This window comes from Ceratotherium simum, chromosome 9 (genome assembly GCF_057802395.1).
Source record: "Ceratotherium simum simum isolate JZ-2026a chromosome 9, ASM5780239v1, whole genome shotgun sequence".
NCBI lineage: Eukaryota > Metazoa > Chordata > Mammalia > Perissodactyla > Rhinocerotidae > Ceratotherium > Ceratotherium simum.
The window spans coordinates 34,349,254-34,363,631 of record NC_141908.1 but is presented as its reverse complement, the minus strand read 5'-3'; the positions used below and the strand labels follow the sequence as shown (position 1 = coordinate 34,363,631).

The window sequence follows — 14,378 nt, the reverse complement described above, 5'->3', positions numbered from 1 at the left end:
CCCTTAAAATAAAAAAATTTTTAAAGAAAAATAAGGGAAAAATCTGAGCAACAGGCGAGTAGCAAGTTACAGCAAAAAGGAAGTTTTCTTTTTACCTTGCCTAACCCAGGTCAACCTATTGCTTCAAGCAGATAAAATGGGCCATTCTAAGTACCAGCATTCAGAGTCCCTTTACTTACAAGGGCACTGTTCACACTAAGCAAATACTCCATTCTCAAACTGTATGTCCCATGGGTCTGGAACAGTGACAAGACTGCAATGATCATTTGTTAGAAATCATTTGAATTTGACAGGTAGCAGAAGTGTGACCGCACAAAGGCACTTACGAGAAACAGCTGTATTATGACAGTCAAAGGAAACAGACTCCTGCACCTCCACCTTGAGGTTTCCCCATAGGTGAGGTCTGAAACCCACTGGGCTGAGTACATCCCATATGCTGTTCCCTTCACTTGCTTCAGTGTCCATGGAACCCCATCTTGAGCCAGGAGGAGGAGAAACAAATAGAGCCCTGGCTACTCCTTGTGCTTGAGGGCTCTTACCTGATCTTCACACACTGGCTGTCTGCTCTCCGTCACGCAGATCTCAACGGAGAGGGTACCACCTGGCATTATCCTTGTTTATTCTCCTCATAGCATTTTGCATCATCAGAACAGTTCCTTTTTATATATCTGTATACTCTTTTCACATCTGGCTCCCCAGACTGCCCTCTCCCACTAGACTGCAATCTCCTTGAGGGCAGATAATTGGTCAGCCCTGTGCAGCACTGCATCCTCCAGAGCCTACAACACTGCCTGGTACATAGTAAGTGCTCGAAATATGTTTTCGGACCGTCTGGTTAAAGCATAAGCCCTTCTTAAGCAGTGACAAATGAGCAAAATCACACAATGTAGAATAAAAAGTGTAGTCTAGCAGTGGTTGGGAGCAAGCTGGCATCTCTCTACTTCCTAACCCAAAGACACTTTTTCTGAACACTCAAAATATAGAAATGGCACTTTCCCTCTGAAACTTTTAAGTTTGGTATACCTACAACTATATCGACGCTGGACTCACACAAAGTATAGCTATTGTGTGAATTAATGAATTTAGTCCAGAGGGTATACATTTAACGACATCTTACAGCTAACTCAGAAAACAGACTTGGTGTAGAAAGCAGCAGCTTCTCTCACCAGACAGGCCTGGATTCAAATCCCGCCTCCACCATTTGGTAGGGGCCACTTTATCACTCTGAGCCCCACTGTCTCATTAGTAAAAGGAAGACAATACCTCCCTCCAAGGGTTGCCGAGAGCACCAGAGATAATGCTTATAAAGCACAGAACAGAACATGAGCGAGCAAATAAACATCATCTTATTTTACAGTGGAATGCCCCCTGGAGTTGCAGTGCGAAAGACCTAAGATTGCATCAGAAACTTGACCACCGTCTTATATAACTTCAAGCCACACACCCTCATGCCCTATTTGCTTCGTTTATTAAGAACGCTTAGAAGCACAAAAGATCATTTGAAAGCACTCTGCAAACAGCAAAGCACTAAAATGCCAAAATAAGGAATGTTGCCCACTTAAACTTGCCTCACTCCAAATAAAAAAGGAAATCTCATGAAGGACACTTTAAGAAAGTCCTACGCTACTGTGCTACTACTCACTTGATGACAGTACAGCATGACATACCAATCTGGCTCAGTGACAGCGAAAACCCACTCATTTTCTTTGGCCATTTCAACTGCCCTCCTCCTCTTCTCCTAATCCACCAGCTTTCCGTAAGCAGTCACGTGAAGCATGATGCCAACTCAATATCTCTGAACACTTAGTATTCTCTGGCAGCTACTACAGTCAAGTGATATGGAGAACAGCAAGATGATATGAATCTGTAACAAAGTGTCACTTCACCACAAAGGCAAGTTATGTGCAATTAACAGTCAGCCCAGTGTGGGCCGTTAAATAGGTTCCGGGAGCAGCTACTCAATTCCCAGTCCTGTTTCAGTGAGCACAGTTCTCAAATCAAGTCTGTAATTATTTGCTAAGACCCTTCCCTGGGCCATGCACTATGCTGGATAAGGAAAAGCGCAGGACCTGTAAGATGCGATCCTTGCCTTCCAGAAGCCCACGATGTGAACTGGCAAATAAAAGGGGTATAAACGATGGCTAAGAGTGTAATGTGCAACTCCAAAGCCACACATAAAAGCATCCCCTTATTTTACAGTCACACCTTACACAAGGTGATGTTTAATCAAGAGCCTCATGAGAAAGAGAAATAATTCACACTATTCACGCTATAAAGAGATCAAAGACAAGAGTGGTTTTTCCCACCTCCTCCAAGTTGACGTGGGCCTGCAAGGACACTAGGAAGAGGTGGGATTTCAGAAGAGCCTTGAAGGCTGGAAAGAATTTCAATAAGCAGAGAAGCAAAGGGAGCACATAACATGCAGGAGAATCACTGTGAGAAAAGACATAATGGAGGGAAAGTGCATGTCTGTTCTGTGCACAGGGATAAAGCGAACTCCAAGTCAGAGGTGTGTAAGGAAACAGGAGAGGAGATGGGTCTGGGCAGACTGTGGACAGCTCCGATGAGAAGGCTGGGAGGGACACAGAAGTTACAGAGGAGAGTATGGAAGGCAAATCATTAACAAATATGGCCAAAGAGCCTCTCAAATTGGATCAATGTCTCGAATAACATAACAGGGCTTTGATGGGAAAATTGAACCAGAAGATGAAATCCACAATCTTATACCTTGTAATACTTCAAAAGAATCATCAAGAAAGATGACAAAAGCTAAAGGCCAGAACTTCGCCTTGAGATTGAATAAACAAAACTTGCACCTGCAAGTACATAATTCCAAGTACTGAAGCCCAAAATGCAAATGTTCACTTTCACCATGGAAATCCCTCCCCATTCATGCCTAACTCTAGGAGCACAAATCAAAATGTCCTCTTCTTAGTATTATGAAAAACAGAGATACAGTACACACACAAAAGAAATACCATTACGGTTATCAATGATAACTAAAAGTAAGAGGAAGATGCTGCAGTGTCAATATTTCCTAATGGTCAGACCTACTTGGACTGAGGAACTCTCTCAAAGGAAGCAGTGGAAACCTCATGGTTAGAGCCATTTAGGATCAGACCACAAGGCACAACCCTGTGGTCTGCTTTCTTCCACACAAGTCTGGCCACTTGGAAAGTAACTTCAGGTGAGCGACTGTGGCTGGGGAAGCAAGGAGCCAAGCTGAACCCTGTTTGAAGAAAAACAGGGAAACAGATTCCAATTCCTGATCTAAGGGCTAGTCCAAGAGTGTGTTCACTTTGTGAAAATCCATCAAGCTGTACCTTAACGATATGGGCCCACTTATGTTTGTATATCACTCTTCAATAAAAAGGTTTTTTAAAGGATGATTAGGATATGATAGGAGATATCATTCTAAAGAACAACAAAGAATTTTTAAATTTCTCCATTATCAATAGAAAAATTAGAGGAAATCAACCTTGGAATTTCTTGTAATTACTGGTGAATTAACAAAAATACAGATGTCTAATGTTAAAGAATGGCATCCATTAAATGACCTTGTAAATTCACAGACAATCTGGAGATTTCTAATTGAAACAAATGCTTTCCAAAAAGCCAACCCCAAGATTCAAAGTTTTTACTGTGAAAGGATACTGGAGAGGCTGAGCACTGGCAAGCACAATGGTTCCACAAACCCGGGAGACCACACAGTTCTAAATGCTCTCTCCAGGTCTGCATCCACATGGCCTGATTAGTTGGTAATAAAATAATGATTTTGTGATAAGGCCTGAGGTGTCACCAATTCTAAGTTTATAGCATCCTGGGCCAAGACACTTGGACTGAATTGGCTTCCTAGGTTCACCAGGCAGAAGGCCTTGGGGATCAAGAATCCCAATTAGTCAAGATACTCCATTGTCACTACAAAGGCAAAATTTCCTTGGAAGAACCACAAGGCTGACCATACTGGGGACTGAAAGGGCCAGAACTGAACCTAACCTATAAAGCTATTCACCTGATTCATCGCCTGTCCATTGAGGTTCCCCAGCTTTCAAAAAAAAAAAAAGACATATAGTGGTATTGAACTCACTGGGCAGTGTTGCCATGGTGCAAATCTAATCATGTTCTATTCAACTTCTCTTGCTATTATTTATCCCAATGTTTCCTTCTATACAAAAAAAAAAAAAGAACATTATTCACTAAAGGCAGACGAGATTATTTTCATTCTGCTATTGTAAAACAGTCATCTTCTTTACCTTCCCCACCAAAATAAAACTCCATTATTCTTTAATACTCTCACTTAAATCTATACCTTCTCTCACCCTGTTCCCAATTACTAGAAAGTTTTATCTAGTCATAAACCAACTACATACATTTCCTTGATGTATATTTCTAGATGAAAATTAGACAATAATTGCTTCTATCCTCTCAGTTCAGAAAACCACATACTCTGTCCTCAAACCCCAAACCACAAATGCTAAAGATTATGAGTAAGAGGAATGTCTATTTGCTTATGTTATAACTATTAAAGGAATAACTAGAGTCTTGCATTGAGAACAATCAGCCCATTCTTGACCTAGCATCCTATTTATCTTTCTATTCTCAAAGCTAATTGCTTATATAAGCATGCCAATTTGCCTTGATTATAGGATTCTTAATAAATGAATGTTGTTTACATTTCACAAGTGTATTTGAATTTCACTCCAGGAAGCCAAGCTCATCAAGTCTTTGTAAATGGTAAAGCCAGAGATCAAAGCACAAGGCCTGCATTGAACCAACAAACAATTAGGCCGGAGAGCAGAGGCCTAAGCAAAAACACAATTGATTTATTGCTTGTTCTACTCCAGAAGTACACCTCCGTTCACTCTTTAGCTATAATACATAGAACTTTCTCTGAAATTTTTCGTTATGATTACTTGATGATCATTTCTTAAATAGTTAAATAAGTCTAACATTCAACAGGCTTTGATCCATTTCTTCCATATTTCTCATCTTGGTGCTTTCGGTTGAATCAAATATCTTCAGGAGTTTTTTTTTTTTTTCTTCACCCATCTCAACTTTACCCAATATCTCTAAATTTTCTGGCACTTCTTAACCAATTCCTTTCCTACTACACTCATCTGCTTTTTTCATTGTGGTTTTAACTCATGTTTGGTCTTTGGAGCAGGCAGGAAAAGGAGAAGAAACATTCCTCTAGCACAGTGGCTCTTAACCAAGTCTGCACATTCAAATCTCCTAAAGAGCTTTTAAAAATCCTGATGCTCAGGTCACCCTACAAATTTACCAGACTTTCTAGGAGTAGGACCCAGGGATATTTTTTTTGAGGCTCCCAGGTGATGCTGAGATGCAATGAAGTTTTAGAACCACTGCTTTAGCTGGTCAATCACTTCATTATCCTACCTTAAATACAGTGTTTAGCCAAACTTTCATGGAAAAAGGAAAAAGAAGAGAAGTCTGGTTCCTGAGCTCAAGACAGGACTTGAGACAGGTGAGATCTGTTACTTTCAGGCACCAGTCACACCTTAGTGCTCAGCACCAGGTATAGGGCCAAAAATGTGAACTATTTGACACCCTTCCCAAAGCCAACAAGATTTTAGGATAAACCAGGCCATGGGCGCCTTCTAATACACAGAAGTCAATCAAGTGAGATTACCCCTGGAAATGAGAGGGTCTAAACACCTCCAAGCTCTCAGCTTCTGTGGCAATGGATACAGCAGCTTACAAGTGCAACAAAGCTTCTTCAGCAAAGAAGTAAGTAGGCTAAGGTTACATGTGAAATAAGAGTCACTAAAGTCAGTTACAGGCTGCATAAGAATGCTGAAGATGTGATCAGGGAACACCTGTGGTATGTTCTAGAAACTATGGGAAGTTTGTGATAAGGTGCCCACTCATGAGCTCTAGATGCCACTGGTCATGCTTTTTGTTTCGTTTTGTTTTTATCATTTTGTTTTTTAGGAGTGTGAAAAGAAAATAGACTTCTATCTGTCTACGTCAAATACCATTATACCTCCAAGTAGGGAATTGGTATTTCCCAATTTAGGGACTCCCAGCCATCCTGGTCCACATCTGTTGAATCTCATAGTCCATGAGGCAGCTCTTCAGCCTACCAGCTCTTCCCCCGATACTGCTTTCAAATTATAGCACATCTGTTGAAAACTGCATAGTCCTTGGTGTTATGTTGAAAGAGAAGGTTCTGGAAAAAAGGATGGGGTGACTGGGGAGGGGAGAGGGAGATCACTGGAGTACGAACAAACACCATCTTAAAGGGAAGACAAGAGATGAGTGATCTCTGCCCCAGTGTTAGTAGGTGAGAGCTAAGAAGGTGCATGAAGCCTCTCTACAGAAACCACAACCCCAAAGTCTGGGGACATACTTCTTGCATGGGGGAAGGGGGGCAATGTTCGCCATTGTAGAGTGGAAGCGCCACTCTACAAGAGGGCCTTTGCCAAGCAGCTGCATAGCTGGTAACCCACCGTCCCTCCTAAGTAATTCCAGTCTGTTCTTCTACAAGGATTCACTGCGCTTTGTTCCTAGAGGATTCCAGGTACCAGTGCCCTCTTGCAAAGGAAAGAAATCATCTGGAATCAGTCTTCTTGTATTAGCCACTTTTATGACATCTATTACTTGCTTAAATATGAGGGCCAGGGAGCCCACTTCACCTTGTCCTTAATCTCCAAGCCCAAAGTTCAAAAAAGGCACAGTTCATTAAGACCAGGCCCTTCAGGCAACAGTTTTTGTAAAGTCAAATGAATTTCCAGAACAAGCATGAGCCTACACTTATTTTTTTCTCCTCTGAACCCTGGAGGAACCTTCAAGGAGATCCTTCCCCACTCTCAGGTGCTGTAATTCTATGTCTAGAACCTACAGGTGGCAGATTCACCTCAAGAGGCGGCACTGTTCAAGCCAATAATGCACTAACTGTATCTTGGGTTTGGAAAGGCCTTCCAATCATCAGCATTTTTCATACAGCTTCTGTCTGAGCAACTCTAATGAGGCAGCTCACATCCTCCATTTTTTGACAACCCTAAATGTTAGAATACTTTTCCTTATGCTTATATGACTTTCAGTCACTGACCCTGGAAATTCTACTCTCTAGACCACACTGAATACTGCTACATACTTTTCTACACAAAAGCTCTTCACAACTAAAAGTAAGGGGGCTGGCCTGGTGGTGTAGTGGTTAAGTTCACGTGCTCTGCTTCGGCAGCCTGGGGTTCACAGGTTCGGATCCTGGGCACATACCTAAACCACTCATCAAGCTATGCTGTGTCAGCATCCCACATACAAAAATAGAGGAAGATGGGCACAGATGTTAGCCCAGGGCCACTCTTGCTCAAGCAAAAAGAGGAAGATTGGCAACAGGTGTTAGTTCAGGGCCACTCTTCCTCACCGAAAAAAAACACACACTAAAAGTCGGCTAATAGATCAGAATATATCATGTTCTGGAAATTTTACACTTCCAAGTGTTATGATTTCAAAAATCTCATGGCTATCCTCACAGTTGTGTCCAATTTTATTCCTATTACGGAGGAGGAAAATCAAAGGACCAGAGGAAAGAGTTTAACTTGCCCAAGCTGGTGCAGCAGATATGATTCTAGAAACTAGGTCTCCTGCCTCCCAGGCCAATGCTGTTTGCTAAATGAAAGGCTCAAGTGAAAGTAATTCTTATCACTTAAGGATTTACGGGCATGCATACTTTTTCTCCCCCAAATTTTATCAATTTACATTGCTGCCAGTCTCTCACTGGAGCCAAACATTTGCATTCAGAGAATACCCTTTGATCAACTTCTATCCTAGATACTCAAATATATTGGTACTATTAAGGGAAAAAAATGCACCCTGATAATGATGACAAGCACAGTCGTAGGCATATATTTTCACTCTGGAGAATAAAACAGCTCAAGGGGTTGCTGCCAAGGATGAGATTGTAATAGCTCAAAGTGACAACACTCCACCCCCTCCTCCACCTCCCTTCCCTCAGAACCGGAGAAAGGACGTGAAAATACAAACCAGCACGCATCTGATGATGCCTCACTACACTCCCACCCATCCATCTGCTCAGCAGACTGCAGGGCAAGGGCTCTCCTTGGAAGTGGATGAAAGGGGACACCACCTAGCAGAGGGAAATAAACTTAAATCTTAAAACTTGACCTTCCTTGTCCCTTTCACAAGTAATTACATTCGGACTGTATGCATTCACGGACAGATTGTCTCTTCCCTCTGATTTGGAAAACCTAAACTGCCCAACCAAGGTAGTTCAAGTCTGCCTTGATCAGAAAAACTGAAGAGCACACTTTTGAACCAAATCAATATTTAACTCCACACCTGAAAAATAGAACAGATTAGTGAAGATGCCAAAATGTCTGACATCTAAAGAGAAACATCAAGTGCACCTCACTTTAGTCACTTCTAAAAAATTTATGCCAATTTTATACGGTTTGAAATTTGCAGCTACCAGATTTTGGCATTTTTTTACAGCTTTACTGCTAGTTCTAGGCACTTGTTTTCCCCTTCCCAGTTCTGGGCCTAAGGAAGTATAATATAAGGGGGGGGTGGGGGGGCAGCAGAGATTCAAATCTGGATTAAAATCCTAGATTGGTTATTCAATACCAATGGCTTCAGGCAGTTTGGGTAATCTTCATTTCTTCATCTATAATGTTGCTGATACCTGGAGTTCCTGGGAGGATTAAACGAGGACATGTAAGCACAGGGCATACTCATGGTCGGCACTCAGTCAATGCTCCCATTTCTTCCTAAAGCAGAATGACTACCTTCAACCTCAGGGCAAGGGAAAAAACCTAAAAGGAAACTGACTCAAATTAATCACACACCACAGTAGTTCCCAGTATCAAATATAAGATAGTACTGCGCTAAACCATCATTTCCTAATCTGTCTTTTTGAATCTGTTTGCAAAGCAGCCTGAGATCTGATATCACAGAGAGAGACACCAGCTACGATGGAGGGCTTAAAATTATCCTTTCCTATGAAACGTAAAGAAAGAATCCTTAGGACAGCTCCTTGACAAAGGCATTGGGGGACATACATTTTAAGTTGAAAAACTGTGACTGCAAGCCAAAAATTAGTGAACAATATTATGGAGTGTCTCATGTAGAAGAAGGTATTCTTGGACAAAAACCATCAATTGTTCACCACACCCAAAAATCACCTTCATAGCATTATCTTTGAGAATAAAGAACGTGAAGAGTATGTGTGTGTATTCCCAACAATTAGACAATGTTCAACAGATACAATGGAGAGTCACATGGATATTTAATCATAAATGTGTGGGACCCAAAAAAATACAGTCCAATGTTACCTGTAAAATATATAAAATATATACACCCTAAAGGAACAAAAATTGAAGTAGATGACTGATTTTATAATTGATGAAACACTTCCATTGAAGAATATAACAGCAACACTGCACACTTGTGCATACACAAAGGCACATCACCTTATAGCTCTACCTGAAAGACAGGTACAAGGATACAAATAGTTAAATATATACAAAGAGTCAGCAATCTTTTCCCTTAAGTGTAAGTTTTAAAACTATTATTATAATAATGCTGAAGACAAGTTCAGGGAGGGGAGAGACTCTCCTTAGGAGAATTAAGCTCCTAAATTTTGGATCCCATTTTTACTAGCCATTAACTACAGGAAGTTCAGTGACTCAAATCTATTTAAAAACCTCATTTGTTCCCATAAAAAACTATTATTTTTTATTTTATCCCGCCACTGATCCTAATTCAGCAATCTTTTACTCTCTCCTCACCTTTCCATTCATACCCACTAATTTTTTAGATTTATATAATTTAACTCATATAGACTGATGAAGGGGGGACAGTCATTGAGTAGGTTTGTTCTCAAGATTTTCCAGAAATAGACGGACTTCTGTCATTTTAATTTTTATTTCCTCTTCCCCAATGCTTAAATATTCTAGAGTTTGTAGTTCTTTATTCTCAAAGATAATGCTATTGTAGCATTATTTGAATATTGTAGAGTTTGTAGAGTTTGTTTTCCATGCCTGAAATGGCTTCTTAATTATTGATGTAAGCCATAGTTAGTAGGGTGCTTGTATACTTTTATCTGTACAGAATTACTACCTGGTTTTCCTCCCAAAACACATATATGATCTTTATCATATAGGAAAATAAAACTAGTATCAATAACGCCAACATGATTCCCATTGTCTCAGGGTAGAGAATTCCTCCAAACATATACTTAAAAAGTTGCCACCCATAATTTGTCCTTCAAACTTGATCTCCAGAATTAAGCGGTTTGTGCTGATTTCTTAAGCAATTCATGAAAAAAGGCATAGCCGAGAGCATCACATGCACAACTTCAGAAAAATCTGACCACAAGAGAAATCACCATAACTCTGTACTTCTATCCGCCCATAAAAATGCTTCCTTTTAACTCCTCTTGTAGGTTTTCACAGAGCAGCTGGAGCTGGCTACGGAGAGTTACATTAAACACACACCAATGGTCCAAGTACATCCCTAACAAGAGGGCCCCCACGCTGAGACTTTCCCAAAGGCTCTGTCTCATCCAAAAAAGGTTAGCCTAGCAATTTTTGTTTGTTTTGAGAGGCTTAGAATATTGTAATATTGTAGAAAGAAACCACATCTAGTAATTGTGTGCGACACACGGAGTAACAGCAGCCACAACAACCAACCACTGCCCAAGGAGCTTGTGATGTAGAATCATAAATGTCTACATCCTAAATCTGTGGCTGCTAGACTTAATAGTAACACAAATCCACCATGTTAATCAAGGGACATTATTTTTCTAAAGATTAATTCATACCATGTGTTATTAATCAGCAGGCTAAGTGAAAGCTCATGCAAATCATGCTATCCCAGTTGAGCAGAGCTTAATTGCATTACTGTTATTATCTGGTTCTCCTGTGTCACGGGCCCTTCCAATTCAAGTGTACACACACACCACCACAGCATGGATGGAAAGACAGAAAACCCAGAGCTAGGAGATTAAGAACCATGTGTCTGGTAGGAAGAGGATTTTGAATAAAAACGTTTGTCTCTGGAAAGACAGGTCAAGTATGCACCTAGGCTGCCTTGAGAAGTAATTAAGCCTCTGCTGTTTCATTTCAGAGTGTCCCATCTTGCACAACAGTGGGAGCAGCTGTGGGAGATCACAGAGAACACAAAGCAAGACAGGCAGCCTCATCTATCTCCCGACTGCCACACCAGAGTTTCCGGGTGGCAGGAAAAAGCTTGTGGCCTCTGTTCTCCTAAAGAGCACAAAGCTAACCTGCCATTCTGAACATTATTCCCAATATCAAACCAGCCACTGTCAAAGGCCTGAAGAAAGGCAATTTAAACGTTCCAGTCAGCGTTCAGACTCGGGTCTTTTCCCAAAGTTGTGAGATTACATGCCAAAAGCCCGCAGGCAGACGCAAAATCTGCCTGCCTTGAGCACAAGTTTCTCTTGCTGCCTAGCCTTGTAGAGTTCAGAGGTAACTAGCAGGGGAAAGGGAAATGTACAAGTGTAAGGAATAGGAACGCGTCCGATCTTGCCCGTTTCCCTTCCAACATCCTTTAAAAGAGACTGAGACACTAAAAATCGAAGTCTGGGGACCAAGTGCAGTATAGACTCTGGGGCGAAGGGGAGGCCGCCACACCCTCTTGAGCTCACAGATCTGACAGGCTCTGGCTGGGAGGGGCCCAGAAACTTAGTCCCAGAAGGAAAGGGAGAAAGAAGGGAGGCTTCAGTGTCATATATTTGAGAAGCTGGAAAGCAAGAAAAGAGAATTTCGAGAGGGAGCCAAAGACTTGGCTAGGTGTGCTGGGGGAGGGGAAGGGTCGTCCCTGGAGTCAGGACAGCTCGTAACACGTCCCCGCAAAATTGCACATTTTTGTGGTTTAAGATTAAGACCAAAAGGAACGCGCTGAGGCGACGCTTCTCTCCCGCCTGGGTTTCAGATGCCCCCATCCTCGCTTAGGGACTGGGGCGCCGCAATGCCCCGGGTTTCCTTCTCTTTTCCTTTCTGAGGAGCTCTCCTCTGCCAAGCCGCGATGTCCGCCTCCAAGTTCGCCTTCGCGCACCGCCCGGCGTGGCGCCCGCGGCCAGCCACATACGCCCATCTGCGCCGGACCCCCAGGCCCCGGGCTGAGCGCCCGCCGGATGGTCCACAGGGACTCGGGTTTGCAGAGATTTTTTTTTTTTTTAAACAAAAAGCCTTAGCGGCTCGCCGCCCGCTCCTCCCGGGCCGGTGCCACCTTCCCTTCACGCCCACGCCGCACCTCCCAGGCACACGCGCTGCGAGGTGCCTCTCCCGCCAGACAATGGGTTCGGGGCTGGCCAGGCAGCCCGCCTGGCCCCATCCCGGGACGCCGAGAGGGCGAGCGCGGTGGGCTCGAAGGGGGACGGAGAGGAGCTAGGCGGGGGAGGCCACAATGGGGAAGGTGGGCGCCTCCCCCTTGGGATAGGAGGCTCGCTCCCGGCGCGAGGAGAAGGGGAGGGGGCGGGGGTCAGCTGCGCCGCCCGGCCCGGGGCTCCGGGGCCCCGCGCCCGGCCACCGCCACGCACTCACCAGCACGATGGCAAATCGCTCCTCCAGTTCACCTGGCTCGGGCATCGGCAGCTTCAAAGGCACGCTGTGCGCCCTGAAATCGGTCTGCTGCGAATCCATGCTCCCCGCGTTGCCCATCTTGGCTGCACGCCGGGGCCGGGGGCTGCTCCGGGCCCCTCGCGTGCGCGTCGGAAATCAGAACAGCTCCCAGCGGCCGGCTCCCGCCCGCTGGCGCGACCTGCCCGGCTCCCCGCCCTCCGCTGCGCCCCGGCGAGTATGCAGCGCGCGCCGCTCCCTAGCAGCGCTCGGAGCCGAGCCGCCCCCCGGCCTCCCTCATGCTCCCCGCCGCCCCAGCGCCGCCCCGGCCTCTTTTCCTCGGGAGGGGTCGTCAGGGCGCCGGGCGCCTATCTGCATGTTGCTCCGCTGGCAAGCCGCCCCCTGCCAGCAGTCCCGGCCAGCGGGCGCGTGGTTCCTCGGACTCGGTCTCCCGGCGGGGCCGCGGCCGCCGCTGACACTTCCAGCCCCGGGCCGGCGAACCCAACGCTCGCTCGGCCAGCACCTCCAGCAGACAAACGCAGGTCCGCGCTCCCGACACAATGCCCCCTCTCGCCCGGCCCCCGCCCCCGGCCCGGCTCCGCCCACTCGCCCCGCGGACTGCCGGGACGCGTAGTTTCTGCCCCAAAGTGTCCGCGCGCAGAAACCACGCCCGCTCTGCAGGGCCAGCCCGGGTTAGGACCGCTTGCAGCAAACGCAATCTGTACGCCTCTGGAGGTAGTTTATGTCACTTTCGACCCCGACTCACTCCAACAGTGGAAATAACTACCTCGACTACCTCGATTCTGACGCTTGGCACATTTGACAAATGAATGAATGATCCAGTCAATCAATGATTGAATGCACGCATTCTGATTTAAATTTCAGAAGATTGTTACTGTTCAAAAGTATCTAGTCAACAGCGGACCTCAAAAGTATTGGCAACATCCTATTTCATAAAATGGGGTGTGGGTCTGTAGGTGCTTGTTTTATTTTTCCTTCTTCCTTGTATATACTACATACTCTTGTGTGATTGAAATGTTTTATAAGCAGATATATACTTTTATGGATGTTTATAAATATTCACTATGGATATATGCATATATGGTCAGACCCCAGAAGTTGGATGAGAAGATTCAATTCAATGCAAAACAAACAACTGTCAAATAGCTACTATGTATGGGTTAGTGTCCCTTAGTGGGAGAAAGAAAGAGGATTGCGCCTGCTCTGGAATACTTCACAATCTAGTGAAGGAGAAAATTTACACGAATAGTCATATTTCGTGCAAGATGAATGTAAGGACGGAGTTTTAGGGGAGGCTTTGGAGATGATCTTTGGCCGTAGCTATCTTATTCCTCTGTAACAGTCTTGTTCCAGGTATTTTACAGAAAAGATTGGGCCCAACCCTGTCCTCTGGGGTGCTTTTCAGACTATACCCATTTTGAAGCACTGGAAACAGAAACAGCCTTGCAAACGACTTGAGCCAGCTACTCATGTTGTAGATTTCAGGGGCATCTACCTGGTTGACTTTCAGCTGAACTCCTGCAATTAGTCTTTTCTTAGCTTAACAGTGTTTCTTAATCTTGGTTTGTGCATCAGATTCACTTGGAGAGCTTGTTAAAACTGCACACACCTTGGGCCCTACCTATTATCAGAATTTCCCTAAGCTGAGAGCTGGAGCCTGGGCAGGTGTATGTTTAACAAGCTCCCCAGGTGATTCTGTTATACACCAGGGTTGTTACCCTTTTGTTAAAAAGCAACTGCTTCTAGAGACAAGGTAACACACCAAGACTCAAGCATCAAGGACCACATTTC

General features: G+C 44.3%; 1 protein-coding gene across 6 annotated transcripts in view; it reads right to left on the bottom strand.

The window, feature by feature from the left end:
- Positions 1 to 13,104, bottom strand: part of FMNL2 (formin like 2) — a 295,947-nt gene extending 282,843 nt beyond the window's left edge. For 5 of the 6 annotated variants that reach the window (XM_087435210.1, XM_087435209.1, XM_087435211.1 and 2 more), the window contains exon 1: positions 12,552 to 13,103. In XM_087435210.1, the coding sequence (XP_087291336.1) occupies positions 12,552 to 12,668 (117 nt within the window). In that variant the 5' untranslated portion in view covers positions 12,669 to 13,103. Of the gene's footprint in view, positions 1 to 12,551 lie in introns of all 6 variants that reach the window. The other variant, XM_087435213.1, reaches the window with a different exon arrangement.
- Positions 13,105 to 14,378: the final 1,274 nt, after the last annotated feature.